Source organism: Ochotona curzoniae, unplaced genomic scaffold, assembly GCF_017591425.1.
Source record: "Ochotona curzoniae isolate NIBS_2020 unplaced genomic scaffold, NIBS_Ocur_1.0 contig_1, whole genome shotgun sequence".
Taxonomy (NCBI): Eukaryota; Metazoa; Chordata; class Mammalia; order Lagomorpha; family Ochotonidae; genus Ochotona; species Ochotona curzoniae.
In genome coordinates this window covers 40,630,995-40,653,562 of record NW_024464918.1, presented here as the reverse complement: position 1 = coordinate 40,653,562, position 22,568 = coordinate 40,630,995, and the positions used below count along the sequence as shown (strand labels likewise).

Sequence of the window (22,568 nt, the reverse complement as noted above, 5' to 3'; positions counted from 1 at the left end):
ACAGAATGTATCATCAAGTAGCTAAACTCAGAAACCACAAAGCGCTCAACAAGACAGAATATATACTTAGGACATGCATGTGAAGAAAAGAAAATAATTATTTTGATTTATCAACTCATATTATTAGTTACATACATTTTTAGCCAACTTAATTTTTTGAGAATCCATAACTTCCAGTTACTGTAATACACAAAGCAGACGCCAAATAATTCTACTCTAACCACAACATCAGCTCAATATTGATGCCAATTCAAAATGCAGTTTAAAGCAGGAGTTTTTTTCCAGAAATAAAAATAATGACATCAAGACCATAACTCAAGGACAGATTCTGTTAAATGCATTAAACTGGACTGCAGCGTCCTCAGAAAAGAACGTGCAATTTTCTATTGACATTAAAATGATTTTTCATTAATACGGATGTTGTCACTTTTACTAAAAAAGTTGGCATCACAATTCACATTTAACAAGCAAGTGAATTCCTTTGTTCAGTAACGCAGTCGACACGCACTTCTGCGTGCCTACTCACACCTCAGCCATGGCTACTCGGTCTGCCCTGAAGGCTTCCCACCCCTCAGCCAAGATGAACAGAACGAATAGGAGGAACACGGTAGTTCATTGATACAGTTCTTGCATGCTTCAGTTTTCTGCCTTACAACGGAATCCTAAGCCATGCTAGCAGAAGCAAGCAGAGGCTGATTCCAGCTCCCAGCGTGCAGGCTCTGCCCTACATCAGGCTGGGTTTCTGGGACGGCGTTTTCAAAGCAGACAAAGCATTACATGCCCAAAGGGAGCACCTCAATCTCTCTAGGATTTCTTCTGAAGCTCCTAGGATGTAATCGTGATGGCGCCATCTGAAGGACCCAATCCAGCCAATCAACCCCAACTCAGACAATTAGCATAAGAGTTTAGGCAGCATTGAACACATAAGTTAACACATGCACCCGAACAGTTGCATTCAACATCCAAACTGGTGTTCACATCACAGGGGTCTACCGTGATTCAAAGGTAACTGAACTGTTGCAGAAGCCAGCCTCCTTCAGTACAACAAAAGCTGTGTTCACTTACTGTCACTGGATGCTTTTTGACATTTCAGCCTGAGTCTGTATCTTTCATTCTCTTTCAGCAATTTAGAAATAACTTTGTGTACGCTATTCCATACTGACACCTTAAAAAGAGAAGCACGATTAATAAATGCTGAGCAGACACAGAAATATGTTTTGAAAGAGGCAATTAGGAGAGAATCAGCTGTGTTCCATGTCAATGGCTATACTCGCTATAAAGCAGGATCAGCACTTACAGATATAAGACTCAATGTAATTGTTTCCCCAGGGGCAGTCTAACCTCTGATCTTTATTTCCAACTTCTCACGGTTTCTTTTCTATGGGATTTAGAGAAACTGTACGAACTTTCCTGGATGAACTTTCCTTATAAGGCATTGTCCATCAATTCCTACTTAAATAATTCCAACACATTCAGTTATAAAAGGCAACAAAAATGGCAAATTTATTCCTGTATCTAAGCTGTTGGGCAATGCTTTGATTTTTTTAATGTATTTTATTCCAGTTAAGAATTAGATATTTCTCCTAGAACATAATACAGCACAAACACTAAGGAGCAATGAACATACAGGAATCGAAACAACGAGGGCTATGCCATCCAGCTAGATCTACACGGCAACACTAGCCTTGCAACTTACCAACTGACACGGAGCAAATGCTTTTGCTCCTAAGTAGAAAGGGCTTCTACACTGGATTAGAACAATTACTGAACCATACATATGCAAAGCTCTAGTTCCAGTGGCCCAAACTGTGGCTAACAGTCAAAACTGGCTGTTGCTCTTCACTCTTTCCATCCAGAAGCTCTGGAGGAAATATGTTTTAGTTTAATGTGAAAATTAAACACTCACTCAAAATTTGTCTATTGCAATGCTTAGTCACGTCGGTTTTCTGTGCTGTTGTTTTTCAAGAATATTTGATTTATTTTAGTTGGAAAGGCAGGATTACAGAGAAGAGACGGAAAGAGCAATGGTCAGTCCCTTTGAACTGTTATTTTACATTATACACAAATCATAAATCAAATAAAGCCAGAGCTCAGAAACAGTGGGTTTTTAAATCACCTAACGATTTCTTTAAACCAAGGGATAAAATTTGTAATGTCCATCAAAAATTAGTACAGCATGTAACTTACATATTTTAAAACACTCGAGTCACCGTTAACATCCGGGTTAACATGGTAAGAAGGCTAAAGCAATAAAAGTTCATCTTTGTCAGCTTTCTGCTAGCAACTTAATATGGATTGTTTGTCTTTGAAAAGAGTAACCTTACAGAAATATGGATATATGACTGTTTTCTACTAAATCCATGATTTTCTTTTTAAGCTGCAATGTCACAATTAGTTATAGTCTATGGAGCATATATATTTTTCAAACACTCCCAGTGGGTTATATTTTAATTAAAATATTTTTCATATCTTCAAACACTGAAAAGATTTTTTTATGGTTAATAAACATGCCCAAACCCAGATGAATTTCTACTAAATTACTTTTTTGGTCACTAGAAATTAAATTATTCAAAAAACATAGCTGTTCCCACTGTCTTGAATTTCCACACACTTGTATTTAGAAACGATGACCAACAGCTCAATTGTTCATTCCTGTGACAACAGCATACCTTTTTCTTCTTCTTCGTGATCTTGGCAGCACCATCCAATGGTATGGGGAAATCAAATTCTTCACCTGCACCCTTCCGGTTGAAACCTATTAAAGAGAGTGCAATGGTGGAATACCATGATCAGCATGTATTTTAAAGGATTCTTCTAGAGGCCTGAGGATCAAGACCTTAAAAGTGTCTCCTGAATTCTCTTTGAGGAATTTTTCACTTGTTGGTAAGACTGGTTTGCCAATTAGCTAATAATCTGAAAACAAATAAGAAAATGAGAGAGAGACAACCCTATAAGTACCCAGGAAATAATCCAGCTAGGTCAGTCCCTTTCTATATGTCAGCAACAGAGTAACCGATAAATACCAGAAGCTGCATACTGCCCCCGGGTGCCATAGGGGTACCAGGATGGCCTCCATTTTCTCAATTCCACTTCAGATGTATCTCACTCCAGATTCATTACACTTTCTCTCTAAAGCTTTATGTATGTATGTATGTATGTATGTATTGAAAAGTCAGCTATACAGAGAGGAGGAGACAGAGAGGAAGATCTTGCATCTGCTGATTCATTCCCCCAAGAGGCCACAATGGCCAGAACTGAGCCAATCCAGACCAATCTGAAGCCAGGAGCCTCCTCCAGGTCTCCCATGCGGGTGCAGGCTCCCAAAACTGTGGGCCGTCCTCCACTGCTTTCCCAGGCCACAAGCAGGGAGCTGGATGGGAAGCAGGGCCTTTGGGATTAGAAATGGTCCCCATATTGGATTGTGGTATGTGCAAGGTGTGGACTTTAGCCGCTGGGCTACCATGCTGGGCCCAATTTATTACACTTTCAACTGCATGAAACACTTTGTAATTCTATGTATCCTACAGATTTTCAAGTTCATGAAAAATATGTATTATGAGGAAAATGTGTTTGGCTCAAATGAATTTATCTCTGAGTTTCATTTTCCAGGATCTTTTAGAAGTGCCCTCCCATGTCATCCTGACCCCTTCCAGCCTCTCTCCACGCTGCTTCTCCGGCTAGAACACTATGTACTTACCTCCATACACACACCTGCCAAACTGCAACACCCCTACGTGTTCAAGACTCAGCTCGTTAACTAAAACCTCAGCTTCACATTTCCTAAGGTCTTCCTTCCAACACGCGCAGCCCTACACGTTCTGATTGCATCAAGGAGAAAATGTTGAGTGTGGTCCTCACGTTATTCGGCCTTCTCTCAGCCTCCCTCATCTCCCTTCCGGGTTGCAGACGGCCTTCCGCAGACGGCCTATTTAGCTAGGATGTAATAATACTGTTCTGCCTTGATTAGATTTAATTTATTTCTATTTATGGTAACTGGTCCAGGCTTTCCACTGAGGTAATGAGGTAAAGTGTTCTTCCGATGAAGTTTTGTTAAGAGAGAAAATGTAGCTGGTGAAATAACTGTATGAAGTAAATGACAGTACAGATGACGCAGATACAGCTCAAGAAACAACTCCATTTTGGGAGACTCTGATCTCCATGGATCCGGATGTCTCCCTCTCTCAAAATACACAAAACCCTGGGAATGGCTCCTCTCTCATCAGCCCAGCTCTTACCTAACCTAGATCCACATTCCTCAAGGAGAGGACGGGAGCCATTAACTCTGCCTATAATTATTTGGCCATCTGAAATATGTCAAAAAATACGGAGTATATAAATAAAGAAGAGACTGAATTCTTTCTCCCATCTTCACTGATGCTATTTTCAGCATTTTTGTCCCTGACTTGGTTTCTTTCTCTACTTACTCCTCTTCCACACACTCTGACCTAGTTTTTTTTCCCCTATCACTGTCCATCACTGCTCAGCTTGCCCACCTGTAATTCCCTCCTGCCTTAGCCCATATGCAGATGTCATTGTTTGATTCTACCAGTAGGAAGCCTTCCCAGATTCTCTCAACTCCAACTTCTTCATCACTTCCCCAAACCATCCATTTGAACATCACAACAGGACTCATCATCTTACATATTAAATTCATGATAGCTCTTCCAAGCTCCATGGGGACAGGAAGTCATTATGCTTGCTCCTGGATGTTTAAACTCCAGGACATCTTACAGACAGCTGATGAGTTTATCTCCCAGAAACGAACCTATCTCTAATAACCTCACTCCACCACTCCTCAGCAGCCATCAAAGTCACAGTCTAAAAGGCATTCCACAATCTAGTCCAAAACTTGCCTCTCATTCATTCAACAGTCTGGCTTGTCTTCTCCGTGCTAGACATTGACCTAATCACCCTCCTTTCTAAACTGACTTACTCAATATGCTGAACGCCTCCGGGCCCTTGGCATGCACTGCTTCATTTAATCTTCACAGCAGCCCTTTCCCCACTCCCTAGATAAGGAGATTGAGACTCAGAGCAGACATGGCACATGGTCAGGCACTGCTAATAAAGGAGACCAGATTCTGTTTCCTGACTTCAAAGTCATCGCTCCCAACGATCCCAATCATTCCATCTGGGCTTTCTCTTGTCGTGACCCAGGCGCCTGCCTCTAAGCTTCTTCCTTGGGACTGTCAAAGCCCTGCCTCAAGTCTCTCTCGAGACTCTTACATACGAAGTTACAGCCCTGTTATTCACACATAAACCCCTTGAGAGCAGAATATTTGTCCAACACATCTGGGTCACTGGCACCTGTCACAGTCGTCACAATGCGGCACGTGTTAAATCAATATTGCAGAAGGGCATACCTATTTAACGAATGTCTACTTAAGACTGATATGAGAAACACTCAAGAACTAGTAAAATCTAAGGACTAAAGCGATGAACGGCTGGATTGAAATGCCTTTCCCAGAACGGCCTTCACTGACTGCACAAGCACACAGGGTGGTCCCTGAGGTTAATGTCATCACCAGGGATGCAGAGACCACCAATCGGACCGCGACTCTTCCTTCCTGGGTGCCTGTGCAATCCTGTTCCTCGACCTCCACTGTCAGGATGTTAGCTCATCTTTCCACCAGATTACTGCACTGCCTTGCAAACAACAGCTCAAACTCATCCTAAATCTGCAATCACTGGCCAATAACTGACACTTACGACAGGGGAGGTATTTCCAAGTGCAGTCTGAAGGACCAGACACCACACGTGGCAAGCATGGAGCTTCATGGCAAAAACTCCATTTACGGAGGAAAACTGCAATTAAAGGGACAGTCCAATGGCATGGTGTCTAGAGAAAGGAAGTCAAAAAGAAAACAGCAATAATCTATAGATACATTAAACATTTTCTAGTCACAATCACTACCTTGTGAATGAATCTAGAGTTTATCAGCAGAAACAAAAAGCAGAAAAACCTTGGACATATAAAAAAAAATTCTTTTAATTTGCTAAGCAACTCCAGTATGAAAAGGGGTAAGCCATACTGTAATTATATGGAATGTTAAAACAGATGTGATAATAGGAACACTGCCTATCAGAATCAATGAAATGTATTCAAAGTGGTAGTTAAAAGTGATTTTGTTCCACTAAACACTTACCATCAAAGTAATAAATAAAATACCCTATTTAAAAGATCTGTATAAAAAGACCAAAGTAAACCAAAAGAAAGCACAAATAAGGATGTAAAATTAAAAAGGCAGAGGGGCAGATGTTTGATCTGGAAGTTAAAAGCGAGGGTTAAGACACTCAGGTCCCACGTTAGAGTGCCTGATGGCCACGCCCTGATCTAGTTCCTGACTCCAGTTCCCTAACACAGGCTCTGGAAGGCAGTGGTGTTGGCTCGCGGAGGGTTCCTGCCCCACAAGGGAGATCTGGATTGAATTTCCAGCTTCTGGCTTCAGCCTCAAACCAGCCACTGTTATTGCCAGCATTTCAGAAATAAACCAGCAGAGGCTGGCACTCACTCTCTCGCTCTCTCCCTTCCTCTCTCTGCTTCTCAAATAAATGACAAAACAGACAGATTAAGGAGAGAGTGATCAGAGAGGCAAAACTGAATTAATAAAGAAAACTCAAAGCAGGCACTTGAAACAGCAGTGATGCTGCGCTCGGGAGTGCCTGCACCCGTAGCAGTGCCTGGCATGGAGTCTGCTCCACCCTCCATTCCAGCTGCTAATATTCCTAGGAGATCACAGGTGATCTTGCCTCCCATCCCAGAGACAAGGATAAAACTCCTGGCTCCTGACTTCATCCTGGCCTAGCCTTCTCTCTCTCTCTTCATTTCAAATAAATAAACAAATGTTTCAAATCAATCAAAATCTTGATTTTTCTTCAACAAAACAAAACACTGGCTGACTTAAGAAAAAGTGAGAAAGAACAGAGAAATTTTTTAAAAATGATAAGGAAGGAACTAGCCATTAAAACACAGGATAATTGTTTAAAATCCCAAGTAACTACTCTTCAGACCTCTAGCAAATACATTAAGCATACATGAAATGAGTAAGATAAAATAGATAATTGCCCAAGGAAAATACAGATTACCAAACTGACCCATTAGAATGAGTTTGAACAGACCAGTTTCAGCAGAAGACAGAAAAAAAAGTTTTCTAAGTAATTATCCCACAAAAAGTACTGGACTCAAAAGGTTTCATACAGAAAGTTTACCAGATTCCCAATGGTCCATAAATTATATACCAGAATATAGAAAAGGAAGGAAAAATCATTATTCTGATGAAGAATAACCCTAATACCTAAACCAAGAGAAAAAGAAAACTACAGGTCATGATCCCTATAGAAAAAAATTCTAAGAAAATTCTTAGCAAAGTCCAACAACATATTAAAAAATAGTACATGGGCAATGCAAGATTGGCCTGATATCATGACATACATTCATATATTACACACAGATAAATCTACAGACATAAAAATGGATCAAGAAGAAACAAATTATCCACATTTATAAATGCTATCAGCCAAGGAAATTATGAGAATTGGTGATAAATAAATAAAATAAATAAAAATTATAATAATAAGGTAGCTCATGGAATGCATAGGATCTAAAAGAGACATACCAATCAACCAACCAACTGAGTGACAACAGTCACAAAAATCCTCATAAGGGATAATCCCATTTAAATGAAATCTTCACAAAAAGGAAAAATCTATGGAGACATAAAGGAGACAAGTGTTTGCTCAGGGCAGGAGTTTGGAGTTAGTGGATGTAAGGGTCAATGGTGACCGTCAGCTGAGGGATGCAGGTTTCTAGAACGGATTGTGCTCATGGAAACAGAATTCTGTGATCAGAAAAAAAAAATTACTCAATTTTGTACTCTGTGTAGGTGAGCTGTGTAAACCCGATTTTAAAATCCACAGTGGCACAGGCAGAGGAAGGGGGTCACCAAAAGAGAATTACAAGCCACTGAGGCAGACTGTTCCTCACTACACTGTAGTGGAGTGTCTAGAATGCATACATCCATCAAGCCTTCTCAAAACATATTTTAAAAGATTTATTTGTTGCAGCCAAAACTGCAGCATAGCACACGAAGCCTCCGCCCAGGACACCAGCATCCCATATGAGCACCACTTTGAGTCCCAACTGCTCCACTTCCGATCCAGCTTTGTGCTTGGGGCCAGGAAAAGAAGAATGGTCCATATCCTTGGGACCCTGCACCCACATGTGGTGGACATGAAGAAGCTCCTGGTTTCAGATTGGCTCAGCTCTGCATGTTGCAACCATTTGGAGAGTGAAACAGAAGATGGAAGACCTTGCTCTTTCTCTATAACTTTTTCAAATTTAAAAAAAGGGGGGGAATTTATTTTATACATATGAAAGAGTAACACAGAGCTAAACAAAGAGCTCTTAAATGTTCTGGTTTACTCATCAAGTGGCCCCAGCAGCTGGCAGCCCAGACTGAAGCCAAGAAGCAGGAACCCTAGGAGGGCTGGGGAGTCTCTCCCAGCTGTGTGTCAGGCGTAGCAGCAGGGAGCCGAGTGGGAAATGGAGAAGCTGAGACTCCACACTTGGAGACGGCGGCTTAACCAGCTACACAATCTGAATCGAATTCTATTCGAATTCGAATAGAATGAATCGAATTCATTCTATTTTTGACCAATACGTTTTCCCGCCACAATTAGAGGGCATCACAGGCCAGACTCTTATTAACATCAAAAACAGCCTGAATTCCTACGAATACATGAAAAATGTATGAGGACGGGAAAAAAAAAAATCTTCAAATTGGGCTTTCCCCACAACAGCTCCCCAAGGGCCCCGGGCTCGCCTCGAGCGACCTTCAGCTCCACCCCGGCCGCCATTTTGTAATGCACGGCTCAAGTGAATTAAAGGCTTTTCCAGTCACACACACACACACACACACACACACACACACACACACACCCCAGACCAACGCCTCCTCAAAGACCAACTCGAAGCCGCCCGGTGTGGCTGGCTGCCCAGATGGACCCCTCAGCCTGAGAACCCGCCAACATGAGGAGAGGCTGACAGGACGTGCCCGGGGCAAGATGGCCGCGGGCCACCAGGAAACCACCGCCCTCCTGCCCACCCCGGCCCTGTCCTGCCCACCCCGGCCCTGCTCGCCCTGCCCACCCTCCGTGCCCTGCCCGGCCCTGCCCGCCGCCTCTCCACCTGCTGAGCCTCGTGCCCGCGCAGTCTGCCTGCCGGGGCTCCGCACGCGCAATGCCTGCCACCGGGCTGTGGCGCAGGCCTTGGCCGCCTGCCCCGGGGCCGCTTCTGGTCGTAGCTGCTCCTGCTCGCGGGACTGGGCCGCCAGCGCCGGGGGACAACGCCTTTGAGCCTTGGGGCCGCCCAGCTGCCAGACGCCGCCACACCGGTAGGAGCCGAAGCGGGAGATATAGACGAAGCGCGCCTGCCCCTGGACCTGCTCCTGGTCCTGCCCCTGGTCCTGCCCCTGGTCTTTGGCCGCCATGGCAGCGGGTGAGCCCAGGTCACCGTGGCCGGCCGTGAGAAGCCAGGAGCCGCGTGGGGGGCTGGGAGGGCTGGACCACTGGGGAGCAGGGTGTGCTGAGTCAGACCGCTCCATGACAGGGGTGACAGGGGAGACTGGCTAGGGGGCGGCGGAGGCTGCTGTGTGCTGGGGACATGGCAGTGGTGCCAATAGACCTGGATGAAGCCCAGAGCAGGTTCCCCTGCTGTGCAGAGCGTCCATCTTGTCAGCTCCCTCCATTGCCTTCTGGTCTTGTCTGTTCTCCCGGCCAGGAAGGAACCAGCTTGTGTCTGATTCTCTCTTGTCATATAACAGACAATCTCTCTCTTATAACAAGGAACTAAACAAGGAAAAGGAAGAATTCATGCCGCACCAAAAGGACTGGAGATCTAAAGATATGCACGCATCTGAAGCTGTGTTTTTGAAAGTATTTTTCACTTATGTCTGCTGGAAACATAAGTACTGATTGTAGTTGGTTAACCGATTTTCTGTGATTTGGAGGCGTTCTTGCCATCCTAAATTGAATAGTGAAAACTAAAATATGGTGACCAACTACAAATAAAGCAAAACACATACGCCTTATTTAAAAAAAAAAAAAAAAAAAAAAAAGGACTGGACATCACTGGGAAACAGGCCAATGGTGTAAGGCCAGGGTGGTGAGGGGCAGCCCAGGAGGAGGCAGAGAAGGCCCTGTCCGAAGCATGCGGCCCCCTCCTCAGCCGAGCAGTGACGCTTAGATTCACCAGTCAGAAGGAATCTGCAGCACTCTGCAGTGCCCTGTAAGGTGCATTCCTTTGTCCCACAAAGCCCACCTCTACAGCCCACCTCACGTCCCCTGGGCGTGACTTCCCTGGCGTGTTGTCTGTACCGGACCACGCAGGAGTCCTCCCGATAAAACTTGTATTTTTTTTTTTAAAGATTTGTTTATTTATTGGAAAGTCAGATATACAGAGAGGAGGAGAGACAGAGAGGAAGATCTTCCATCCGATGATTCACTCCCCAAGTGAGCACAACCACCGATGCTATGCCGATCAGAAGCTGGGAACCAGGAACTTCTTCCGGGTGCAGGGTCCCAAAGCTTTAGTCCGTCCTCAGCTGCTTTCCCAGGCCACAAGCAGGGAGCTGGATGGGAAGTGGAGCCGCCGGGATTAGAACCGGCGCCCATATGGGATCCTGGCGCATTCAAGGCGAGGACTTTAGCAGTTAGGCCACGCCGCCGGGCCCTTAAAACTTGCATTTAAGATGAACTTTATTCTGCGTGGATTTCATGAACTCGAGCGTTACGTCAGGCACAGAGAGAAGGAAGGGAACAGTGCAACGACCCTGGTAGGAGCGTCCTGAGCTAGGAGCAGGCCACTGTGCAGTCAGGCAGGCAAGTGGGGGTGAGCAAAGCAGTTGCAGTAAGAAATAATGGGGGCCCAGGGAGCCCGCCATGCTGTGGGCCAGCAGGAGCAGGGAGGGCTTCTTTGAAAAGTGAGAGACTAAACAAATTGGGGAGCAGGAGGAGCAGGAATTTGGTTTTATCCCTTAAGCCCCCCCGAAGACTGCCGAAAGTCCTGCTTAACTTCTCTTCCTCTGAGCTGTTACTCACCCTCCAGCCTCTGCCTGTTTGCAAGTTTGGCGTGGGAAATGTTAACCTGCATGTCATGGAACCTTCTGTGCTTCTCCCTGCAGCTTGACCTCCTGGAGTAGATCTCCAGTCCTTTCGGTGTGGCATGAATTCTTCCTTTTCCTTGTTTAGTTCAGGGTTTTCTGTCATCTCGACAAGCGAGAGACAAGGTATCCGGCACAAGCTGACTCCTTCCTGGCCGGGAGAACAGACCAGACCAGAAGGCAATGGAGGGAGCTGACAAGATGGACGCTCCTGCACAGCGGGAACCTGCTCTGGGCTTCATCCAGGTCTGGCTTTGGAAGATGCCCAGCAGGAGGGCCAGAGAGCAGAGTGGGCAGAGGTCCACGCAGCCGTTCCCTCCTCTCACAGCAGAGGACTGAGTGAAAGCCCTCCACCCCCGCCAGGAGCAGCCACACAGCCCTGTGCAGAGCAGAGCGGCTCTGTGGAGGGCCACTCGCTCGTGTGTGACCTTCACTGGCTCTGGAAACCGTCGCTCCTATTTAACCCTGCCCCTGTTTGCAGCCGCCAGGATCTTGACCTTTGTGCTCCCGCAGCAAAACCAAACCTACCTGTTTCTAAGATGGTACTGACTTGCTCCCATCTGCCCCCCACCTGCTGTCTTTGATTCTAACCTTCTGACAAAAGGGAGAGAGGGCGTGCTGGTTCAATCCGCTGTTCCGCCATAGCCAACATTCCGTTCCACCTGCAGCCACCAGAAAGTGCTGCTTCCGCTGTTCCAGGCACAAGATGAGATCATTCTTCTCTTGGGGTCCTTGTCTTCCCCTCGGTGGCTCCCCAGTGCTCCTCTTGGCTGGCCGTGGAGGACTCTCCTGGATCTGCTGCAGGACCCTTTCTCCATGCCGAGGGGCTCCAGTGTGACCACTGCTCTGGTTCCTCAAAGGCGTGCTCCGAGTCTCTCCTTGCCAGCAGCCCTGGCCTTCGCTGGCACAGCCCTCAGCCTCCAGAGCTCTGCTTACACACACCCATCCTCTCGGCCTCCTGCCCCAGATGGGCTTAGCCCCTGTAGCCCTGGAGACCACCCTAGAGTAAGCTTACTAGACGCAGTAATCACCCATTTACAGGGCTACCTCCCCATGCAGACCCTGGCGCTAGAGGCTGTGTCCTCTTGTCGGTTTGTGCATTGCCTGGTTCATGCCTGCATCTGTCACCAGATAACTAGCTGGCTGAGCTCAGGAGTGTCCCTGTCGCACAGCAGGTCTGAAGGCCCCACTGGCCAAGCTTTCCCCTGCACCACCAACCAATGTACTGGACATGCCATGAGCCACATCCGGTCTAAGCATCAACATGGAATGTGTCTTTGATGGTACTACTGATGTGGGGAGATCCCCAAATGATGTCCTGGGGCTCAAGTGCCCTGACTGGGCTAGGAGAGACTCCGGCTAGCTTACTGCAGGTTCTTCCCGTGTGTGATGAAACACCTGGGGGAGGCAGACAGTGGTGAATTTAGAAGAGCAGACTTGGTTCAAGTGCAGGATAGTACACACTGCAGGCAAGCTCAAGAGAAAGGACTGCCCCACCCAGGCTGGGGCTGTGCACCTTACATGACAGCGGTGCTGGTCGGGCCTGATTGAGGAGCCCGAGGAGATGGGATTTGGGGGCAGGGCTGCAGCACTCACGGTGGTCTCCAGAGAGGTGACACAGCCCTTGGAGCATGACAGCGAGTGAGGCTTTGCCACATGCTGAAGGGTAGCTGGGCTGAGGCTCCGACCGCGTGGCATTGGCACAGAGGCTGATGGGATTTGGAAGGGGGGACCATGATGCCAGAGTGGACCTCCTTTTAGCGCCTTAACCGTTCCAGACTCCCTGCCTCACCAACCGCTCTGTGGTCCTGCAGAGACAGGGACCCTAATGGGGACTGTTTTCCAGGTAAACAGGAGGAAGCCAGGGAGAAGTTGTGCCACTCAGCCATAGTCAGTGTGGCTCCAGTACTTTCACCTTTATCCCTCCTTGAACCTGTCCACATCACATCTGTCACTCTGTCCTCGTGGACCCTCAGCTGAGCCTCTGCCAGAGGGAAACATTTGAACAGACCAAAAACCTGTAGGAACGCTGGCTCTGAAAACAAGGAGCTCTGTAGCCGCTCAGCTACCTTCGTCCACCAGGGGGCACTCACAGCTGCCAGATAAAATAATCTCTACCTTTTTTTTTTTTCTGTCTTCCTCCTTTAAAACAGAATTTCATTTTTTATCATTACGAAGAAGTAGTTCAAATTCAACACCTGACTCCTGACTTGGGCTTTTGGAAACTAGCACTTGGGGAAAAGTGCATTTCCACCCCACATGCCCCGTGGGCTGCCTGTGCAAGGACGAGCTGATGATACAGAGTGTCTTGGGTAGTGCATAGCGCAGATCGCAGTTTGCATGGTGGAAGATGTAATTGCAGCCCACAAAAGACTTAATTTTCTCCACTCCCCCCCCCAGCTCATCAGACAGCTGCAGAAGCTGAGAGAAAAACCAAAGAATACATCTTCTTAGCCAGGACTCTATTTGGCCAACAGCAGGGACAGGGATACGTAGTTCCCACGCCCCAGGAGACATCCGCCAATGTCTGTCAGAACAAAGGGGCTTTCCTATCTCACCTGAACCTGAGGTGCTGTTCCTGTGCCCTTCGCTGGCTTTTCGACAAGCTTCTGGCAGCTTCCGTTGTGCTCCGGAGAGAAGATGAGAGGGGAACTGACATCAAGAGGTGGGGTCCTTGCCCCTAAACCACTGTAACATTCAGGAAGCAAACTCACAATTTCCCTGGGAAGGAAAGAAGCCCAGGCCCATTCCATGGGAGGGCCAGAGGCAAAAAGAACAGTGTCCACACACACACACACACACACACACACACACACACACACACACAGGCAGAGTGACAGAAGGAAAGAAAGAGATTTCCCATCTATTGGCACATTTCCCAAATGGCCATAGCAGCCAGGGCTGGGTCCAGGTTTCAAGCCAGGAGCCAGGAACTTCATCTGGGTCTCCCATATGGGTGAGAAGACCAAACCCCTATAATATGAAAAAAGTACCCGGACCCTCATCTGTGTCCCTCCAAAGTGTCTTTGTCTGTCCCGCATCAAATGCAACGTGCTGGCCCCATAAGGTGCTGATCGCTGCTCTCAAGAAGTCATTTGCTTCTCCAGTAGGTGAAGCCTCCCTGGCCAGTATCATCTGGACAGACTTATTTCAGGGAATTTCAAGTCTGGACAGGGAAATTTCAGGTCTGGGCAGACAGTCACTGCCAGTTACATGTAACCTCTCAGAACGACCGAAGCCCACCTGACCATCACAAACCCCCCTAAACAGTATGGCATCACCCGCTGCCTGAAGGCAGGGCGTGAATGCCTCTGACCAGCAGGCACTTGACTAGGAATCAATTCCATACCCCTCAGGTTGTAGAAGCTTAACAGCTTGGAAAGCAATAGCTGCCCAGTCCCTTGCCTGGCCAATTGCAATAAACATCTGCTTTTCCCCACCAAGCTGGCAGTGATTGGCTTTCTGCACTTGGGGCGGAGTAGATATAGGTTCAAGGTGTGTTATGCCTCAACCGTTCAAGGCCCCCTCTTGCTCTCCCTGGCACCTCAGCGAGGAATTGGATCACGAACAGACCATCTGGGTTTGGCACGATAGCTCAGTTGGCTCATGCTCTGCCTGCAAGATGAGAATAAACATCCTATGTGGGCACTAATTTATTTCCCAGCTGCTCCACTTCTGATCCAGCTCCCTGCTTGTGGCCTGAGAAAGCAGTGGGGGATGGCCCAAAGCCATGGGACTCTTGCACTCACTTGGGAGACCCAAAAGAAGCTCCTGTCTCCTGGTTTCAGGTTGATTCAGCTTTGGTCATTACAGCTATTTTGGGAAGTGAACCAGTGGATGGAGGATCTTTTTCTCTGACTCTCCTTTTCTCTGCAAATCTACCTTTCCAATCAAAATAAATAAATCCTGAAGAAGAACAGGAAGGGAAAGAGGAAGGAGGAGGAGAAAACCGGAAACTTGGACCAGGTGCCCTAATATTGCATGCCTGCATTGCAGGCAGTGGCTTAACGCACTACATCACAATTCTAGGCTGAGTGTGATAGGGGTGCCCAGGATGAAGGTGTCTGAGGACTGATTTCTACTCGTTATGCAGTCAGCAGGTTTTCCTGGCCGTGGTTTAACCTTCAGCTAATGTCACTCTTTGAGAATGAGAGTACCAAGGGCCCCGGAGGACCTAGTTTAACCCTGAGTTCACTGGGACTAAATGAGTGAAAGATCTCAAGGCCGTGGGGGCAGTGCGACCTACTTCTCTGGACCCAGTTGCAGGAGGATTGAGCACCCCTTGCCTACCCTGCCGTCTCCTTACCGCCATCCCAACAGAAGCACACACCTGGCTTCTGGCTTTTGAGTTCTGAATCTAAATTAGTCCCACTGCCTGCGTCATCACTGCTTATCTCGCCTTCCTTCCCTCGCCCCTTTTCAGATGAGAATAATGCTGCATCAGGGTGTTTGAGTGCCAGCCAAGCAAACAAAGGATTTCAGCGGGACCTTCTAAGGACAGAGAGGAGGAGCCAAGGGGAAGATCTCCCGAGGTTATCAGCACCCTCCTTTAGGAGGGTCTCCCCATCTCGGAGGAAGTAGAATAGACTTTGCATCTGATTGTGGGAGGGTCTTGGCACAGAGTCTCTGAGGCTCCCTCCTTCTCCCCTCCAGGGCCTTAAACTCAACAGCCCCCTGCCGCATGCCTGGGTCCTTCCGGGGACACCTTTCCAGGCTGTTGGTTAACTGGAGGTTACAGCTAATAAAATTCAAGTTACGGAATCACTGTTTCCTAAGTTGGCCTGAATCAGTTAGACAGAACCAAAGCAGCTGAGCAGCCCTTGCACAGAACAGAGAACTGGCACCTGCGAAGGCCACCCACAGTCCGAGCTGTATCCCTGCCTTCCTCACAGAGACAAGTGAGAAGAACTGGATGGACTTTTTTTTTTTTTATCGGAAAGGCAGATTTGCAGAAAGGAGAAGAGACAAAGAGAAAGATCTTCTGTTTGCTGGTTCACTCCCCAAGTGGTCGTAATAGCCAGAGCTGAGCCAATCCGAAACCAGGAAACCAGGAGTCTCTTCCAGGTCTCGCACATGGGTACAGGGTCCCAAGGCTTTGAAACATTCCCCAGTTCTTTCTTGGGTCGTAAGCAGACAGCTGGATGGCAATTGGAGAAGCCGGGACACGAACCAATGCCCATAGGGGATCCCGGCACTTGGAGGCAGAGGATGAGTCCATTGAGACATCAGGCCAGGCCTCCTGAAGGTCTTTGAAACAAGGGCTCCTACTGACTGCACATGCTAACTGGACTCCAGCTAACAGGCTTCCTGCACTGTCCTGCCCAGTCAGGTGTTGTTCCCAGCCATGCATCTGCTCACCAACTTCCCTTTCCTGGTTTCATAAAACTTTCCTCAGATCCCCAACTGGGGAGGTGGGTTTGGATTTTGTCCCTATTTTCATGCTGTGCAGCTGCACAGCTGAAGCATTTGTTTTTCCCAAAGACAGGTGAGCCCGATTGGATTCTGTGCACATAGGGCAGTGAGTCTGTCTTGTTCAGCAACCATTTTGCCTTTGCTGAAGGGCTTCCAGGTTAAGACATTAGTAACTCCTTGTTAATTGTATTGAATCTGAAAATAGGGAAGCATCTGGAATTTTGGCAACAGCCAAAGTATACACGTGCTATCCACACTTCCTCCAACATGCATCTAGTTGTGAGCCCCATTGCTGACTGAAGCCACCATCACTCACCCACATCCACTGACACATACCATCATTGTCCCCCAGAACCAGGGTCATCCCCTCCTTCCTGATTCTTCTGGAACCAGTGTTGTGGCACAGCGGAGTAAGCTGCTACCTACAACTCCAACATCGCACCTGAGAATCGCTTGGAGTCCCAGCAGCTCCACTTCTGATTCTGCCTCACCGTTAACGTGCCTGTGAAAGCAGCAGAGGGTGCCCAAGGGCTTAGGTCCCTGCACCCCTGTGGGAGACCCAAGATGGAATTCTTAGCTCCTGGCTTCAACCTGGTTCAAGTCTGGCTGTTGTTATTTCGGGAGTGAACCAGTGGATTGAAGATAGCTCTGATTCTCTTTCTTTCTCTGTAACTCTGCCTTTCAAAAAAACAAAAATTATTTTTAAATGGTTCCTCTGCTCCCACGCAATATGTTCTCCACGACGTTGCCAGGGTGATCACAGTTCAGCTCGTGTTCCTTCCTTGCAGCTCCTCCTCACTGCCTCTCCATCTAACTTAAAATATGATCTTGTGTAGACTTAAAGGGAAGATCCAAAATGATGAAACGACTAGGTGGAAACGGAGAAAACCGCTCCGTGGCATTGACTGGGCGAGGCTGCTTATGGGACCCCAAAACGCAGGTGAACGGAAACAGAATTAGACGATTGGGGTATCAAACTAAGAGACCCACATCACCAAGGAACAAGTCAACGGTGAAGTAGCAGAATGGGAGAATGTTTTTTGCAAATTACACATCAGACGTGGGTTGATATCCAGAATATGTAAGTAGCTAGAACAAGTCACTAGCAAAGCATAAACTATCCAGTTTAAAAAATGGGCAAAGCAGGAAAGGAAAATTCTCAACAGGAGACATAGAGATGGGAGGCAGGCATCTGAAAAGATGTGCACCGTTACTGATGATCAGAAAACGGCAAATCAGAACCACAAGGAGCTGTTCCCTAACTCCAGCTTGAATGGCTGATCAGAGACCAAAACAATAGCAGATGTCGTGGAGGATGTGGAGAAAGGGGAACCCTCGCACGCTGTTGGTTGAAATGTCAACCATTGTGGGAAAACAGCAGAAAGGTTGCTGAGAAAAATTAAAATGAACTAAAAAACCCAAGTCTCCACCCTGCCTTAGGTGGCCCCCCAACAGCATGAGCTCATCTCCTGAACCCCTCTGCCTTGTTCCCTGTGCCCAGCCACTCTGCTCTTCCTTAAATCCGTAGCAAGCCCATTCTTGCCCCAGGACTCTCACAGCCGCGTCTGCTGCCCAGAACACGTTCTCCTCAAACATCAGTGCATCCATTTTGCTCATTACTCAGAGCTGAATGCACATCTCACCTGTCACAGAGATCTCTAATCTCCCACTCTTTCCTGGTCCCCATCACCAATTCTGATCTCTGTTATCCTTGGTGGAATATCGAAGCTCTGGGGTCCCAGGAGCCCTCTGGTCTTCTTCTGGAAGCCCAGCATGAACTTCTCCTTGTTTCCGGTTGTGTTTATCTGTTGACTGAGTCCTCCTTTCTGAATGTAGCTGCCAGGAGGACAGACACTTTGCTAGCATGGTCTCTGCAGCATTCCTGCGAACTCTGGCTCCCTGAAGGATGGAGCAGGAAGCTGCCGGGTGTGACTCCTTTGCAGGGTGACAGACCTGGCTGACAGCTCTCAACTTCAAAACTCGTGCTTGTAGTGCAGTAACAGTAGAGTTGGCCCTCTATATTTATGTATTCAACCAATCATGAGGGGAATTTTTTTTTAAATATTGCATCATGTGTGTTGATATCACACATTCTTCTTGTCATCGTTCCTTTAAGCAAACGGTGTAAATAACGCTTTACACCGAGTCCACGTTGCATCAGATATTACAAATAACTTGAGCGGGAGGATGTGTAAGGGTCAGATGCAAATCCCACATCATCTTATATAAGAATCTTGAGCATCTGTGGCATTTGCCAATGTTTTTGTGGGGGGAGAGGCAGGGTTGGAACTGGATCCCTAATAGGAAGGGATTGTCATGCTGTAATTTTTCTGTAAGACTTTGTCTGCTATGATCTTCCCGGCAGCTCCCTGGGAAGCCAAAGCTCAGAGCTAGAATGGCCACAGAAGTCACATAGGCACAGTCTCCTTGTCTCCCCTGCACACTCACACACACACACACACACACACACACACACACACACACACACACACACACAAGCCCAAATCCAGGACCTATATCTGCCAAGAGGACAGGCTTCACCTAATAATGGCAAATATCACTAAAAATGGATGATTGGATGACGCAACTCCTCTCTCTCTGAGAGTAAGACAAATCAACAAGCAACAAATTCCAGCCTCTGGGTCTTGTCTGGCTCTGTACCTAGGCTGGGGTCAGAAGCAGTTCCTGGGTCAAGATCATTAAGTATAACCCACCCAGGCTCAGCTCCCCTGGTACCTGTACTCACCCTTCCCCTCATGATGCCAAGGTCCCAAATTTCCAAGGCTTGCTCGAGGGCTAAATTCTTGCTACAATTGTGCAGTAGCAGCTTAGAGCTGGCCCATCAGCTGGATAGAAGTGCAGAGACACAGACCCCTAGGGTTGCTGAATCAGAGCCTGCATCTTAATGGCATCCCCAGATGAACTTTCGCACCTTGAAGTCTGAGGATTCAAGCCACCTTTTATCAGGAAATCCCAGCTCTATTTTCCATGGGAAACCTCTGCGCTCTGCAGCCGTGAGCTACTAAGCCATCGGGCCTTCCTCCTGAAACACAGACATCCTTTCTTGGTAATGCTGAGAGGAGGGCTGAGAAAGGAACTAATCATATGGCCCACTTGGCTCTCCTTCAGCAAACATGTGTCAAACACTTAGCAGGAGCAAGGCGCTTGATGGGCCTGTGGACACAGGTATTAACACCTCTTTTGTCTGTGCCTTCCTCACCAGCAAAATAATAATAATAAGTAAATAAATATAGTGATAATTATCCACTGGGAGGAAAATGCTCGTAAGAGCAAGTGCTTCTGATAAACGAAGATGATTGTGGGTGAAATGAAGAGCGTGGTGAATGCCCTTCAAGACTCACGTTGCAACCTCACTGCCATTGTCCTAAATGGTGGTGGGATCCTTGCAGTGGATTAGCTATTGCGTGAGTGGGTTGATTGGATTGGACCTGCTCTCACTGTCTTTCTGTCTCACGCTTGCTCACCTGTCGCTTTGCCAGCACCATGCTCTTGGACCCCAGCCTCCAAAACAGAGAGGCTAATAAATTCCTGCCGTGTGTCATCAAACCAGTCTGTGGTTTTCTGTTACAGCACACACACACACACACACACACACACACACACACACACACACACACACACACCAAAGGGGGGAGGGGCACCTAGACAAGTGTCTTTAGAAAATGATTCAGGAAGAACTTTGAGAAAATGTAGGTAGTGTTTCAGGTTGAGTCCTGAAGGCTGAGGAGGCTGCTGCGGCTCCCTGGGGAGTCAGAGTGGGAGGGGCAGACCTTGAATGACTGCAGGGATGCCCCGCCCAGCTGATGAGCAGCTTGTGCACCAGGGAGGGGGGCTTGCAATCACGTATGGGGAGGAGGCTGGGGTGGAGGCCAGAGCCCTTTCTTTACAGGCCTTCGGGGACATGGAGAGATGGGCAGGTTTTGTTGGTTGGTTGGTTTGTTTGGGCTCTGGCTGCAGGGCTGGGCAGCGTATGTGCTAATTTCAGGGAGGAGAAGGAACTTCCCCTGGGTAACTATGGCCAGTAATGGCTGTTTCTGGGACAACAAAGTGATCACAAAGTCCCTAACAGTTAGGGTTGAAGTGGGGTGTGTGTGTGTGTGTGTGTGTGTGTGTGTGTGTGTGTATCTTGTTGAAGCCTCACCCCAACTGGAAAAGAGATGTTATTTGCCCCACCTGACACAAGAGAAAAGTTCTCAGAAGCGACCTAATGCCGCCAGTATCACTAGGTCAGTTGAGTGGTAGCACAGGAAAAGAAGCGCCAGCAGTCTCACCCCACGACCAGGGCCCTAACCACAAAGGTCCTTCTCCTAGCAGTTTGAGCCAAACTTGGCCCACACAACGCCTGCACCCACTTTCACCCACACTTTGCCACTGTTAGGTCAAAGGGGAAATATTCATAATTGAGGAACTAAAAATCCTGTTTCCTCAAAGGCAGTGTCACTGAGCTGTCAGCAGATGGACACAGGCCTTGTTCCCAGCCCTGTGGGCCCCTCCCAGCCTCTCTCCCTGATGAGAGCAAGTTTAGCCTTCCCCAAGGAGTCAGACAAGCAGAATCCTAGGCGCAGCCCCTCTGGTGCTTAGGGCCCACTTAGTAACAGACTCCAGTCCACCGCTGCAGGGTGTATCCCCACGTGTGGCGAGGCAGGTGGCCTCCTGCGCTAAGATAGAAAGGAAGAGACAGAAAGAGCCAGGCCCTGTGGCAGCACGGAGTCTCAGTGCCTTCTGTCACCATGGCAACTGTTGTAGGGCTCATAGGGTGGGAACTGGAGAATCCACAGGAGAAAACCAACCAGGGAGACAGGCATCCATCCAAGGGTTCCCACGTGCTGCTTGGAGCGGTGACCCTGCCACCTGCCTCAAACAGGCACGGGGACTGGCACCTCGGAAGGAGGAGAGTTACAGCCAAAACAGCAACACCTGGGCTAATATGAACTCAACACACACTGAGAGCTTACTCTTGGCCTTGACACTGACATCAGAATCAGATTGTAGACCCAACCTGCAAAGTTTACAGAGTGCCACTCTCCATATGGGATTCAAAGCAAAGAATAGGGACATATGAAACAGGTGTAAGGAAAGCTGGGCAAAACTCCAGTTCCATTGGTGATGACTTCATCTTTGCAAAATTGCCTCCTTCAGGAAATGAGATTGTGATCAGGGGTGTGGAAGGCCATATAGTTCATTATGCTATGGTTTGGTGGCGAGGTCACAGATGGGTGTGTGGTGTGTGTGCGTGGGGGTGCTATTGACTTCTGGACACACAATTGTATTTGATAATGGAATTGCACTTTCTCTTCCCGTCCTCCCCATTCTAGTCTGATTTAACCTGCCCTTCTCACGATCATCCTCTGACACCCCTTAGGAAGGAATGCTGATCTTAGATAGCACATGTGTGGGACTAAATATCACCCCCTCTGTGCAGCCTTTCCTATTGTAGAATTTAATGTTTGGTGTAAAGATTTGAATTTGTGGTGCAGCCACATAAAAGAAGTTGTTAATGCCTGCATTCTGCCGTGGTCTTCACATCTCGTTCAGAAGGGTGTCTTGCTGCCAGGCTAGGTTCAGATATTCGGGTTCTGCCAGGCTCCAAGGCATCACATCTGTTCAAAAACAGCTGTTCAGACTGCGGCAAAAATCAAAGCTGTGTATTCCAGAGCTCTGGTGCTCTAAAAACGGCAATGCTTTCTTTCGTAAATATCTGTGAAATCAGGAATACAAATTCTCTGCAGAAACCTATTTTGATGCTTCTAACATCCCCATCCAGAAGCAAAATGTTCAAGTGCTATTTTAAAATTCACGAGGACACATCGGAGAAAGGCTCTCCCCAAGTCCTTTGCATCTCAAGGGCTGTCGGTGTGAGATTAACAGGGTCTGTGCCAAGGCTTATGGAGGGTGCTTACACGGAGGCTTATGTTCTATTCAGAATGTGGTCTGCAGTCAGAGCGGTGTGGAAAGAGGAAAAAAACCCTTCTCCTT

The 22,568-nt window shown here is 47.6% G+C and overlaps 1 protein-coding gene across 1 annotated transcript; it reads right to left on the bottom strand.

Moving 5' to 3' along the window:
* Nucleotides 1-885: 885 nt before the first annotated feature.
* CUNH5orf47 (chromosome unknown C5orf47 homolog) lies at nucleotides 886-9,488 on the bottom strand. The gene is made up of 3 exons (XM_040974675.1): nucleotides 9,149-9,488; nucleotides 2,670-2,755; nucleotides 886-1,165 (listed from the first exon to the last, which is right to left on the bottom strand). The coding sequence occupies exons 1-3, from the start codon at nucleotides 9,486-9,488 to the stop codon at nucleotides 1,058-1,060; spliced, it is 534 nt and encodes a 177-aa protein (XP_040830609.1). The 3' UTR covers nucleotides 886-1,057.
* Between the last annotated feature and the right edge of the window lie 13,080 nt (nucleotides 9,489-22,568).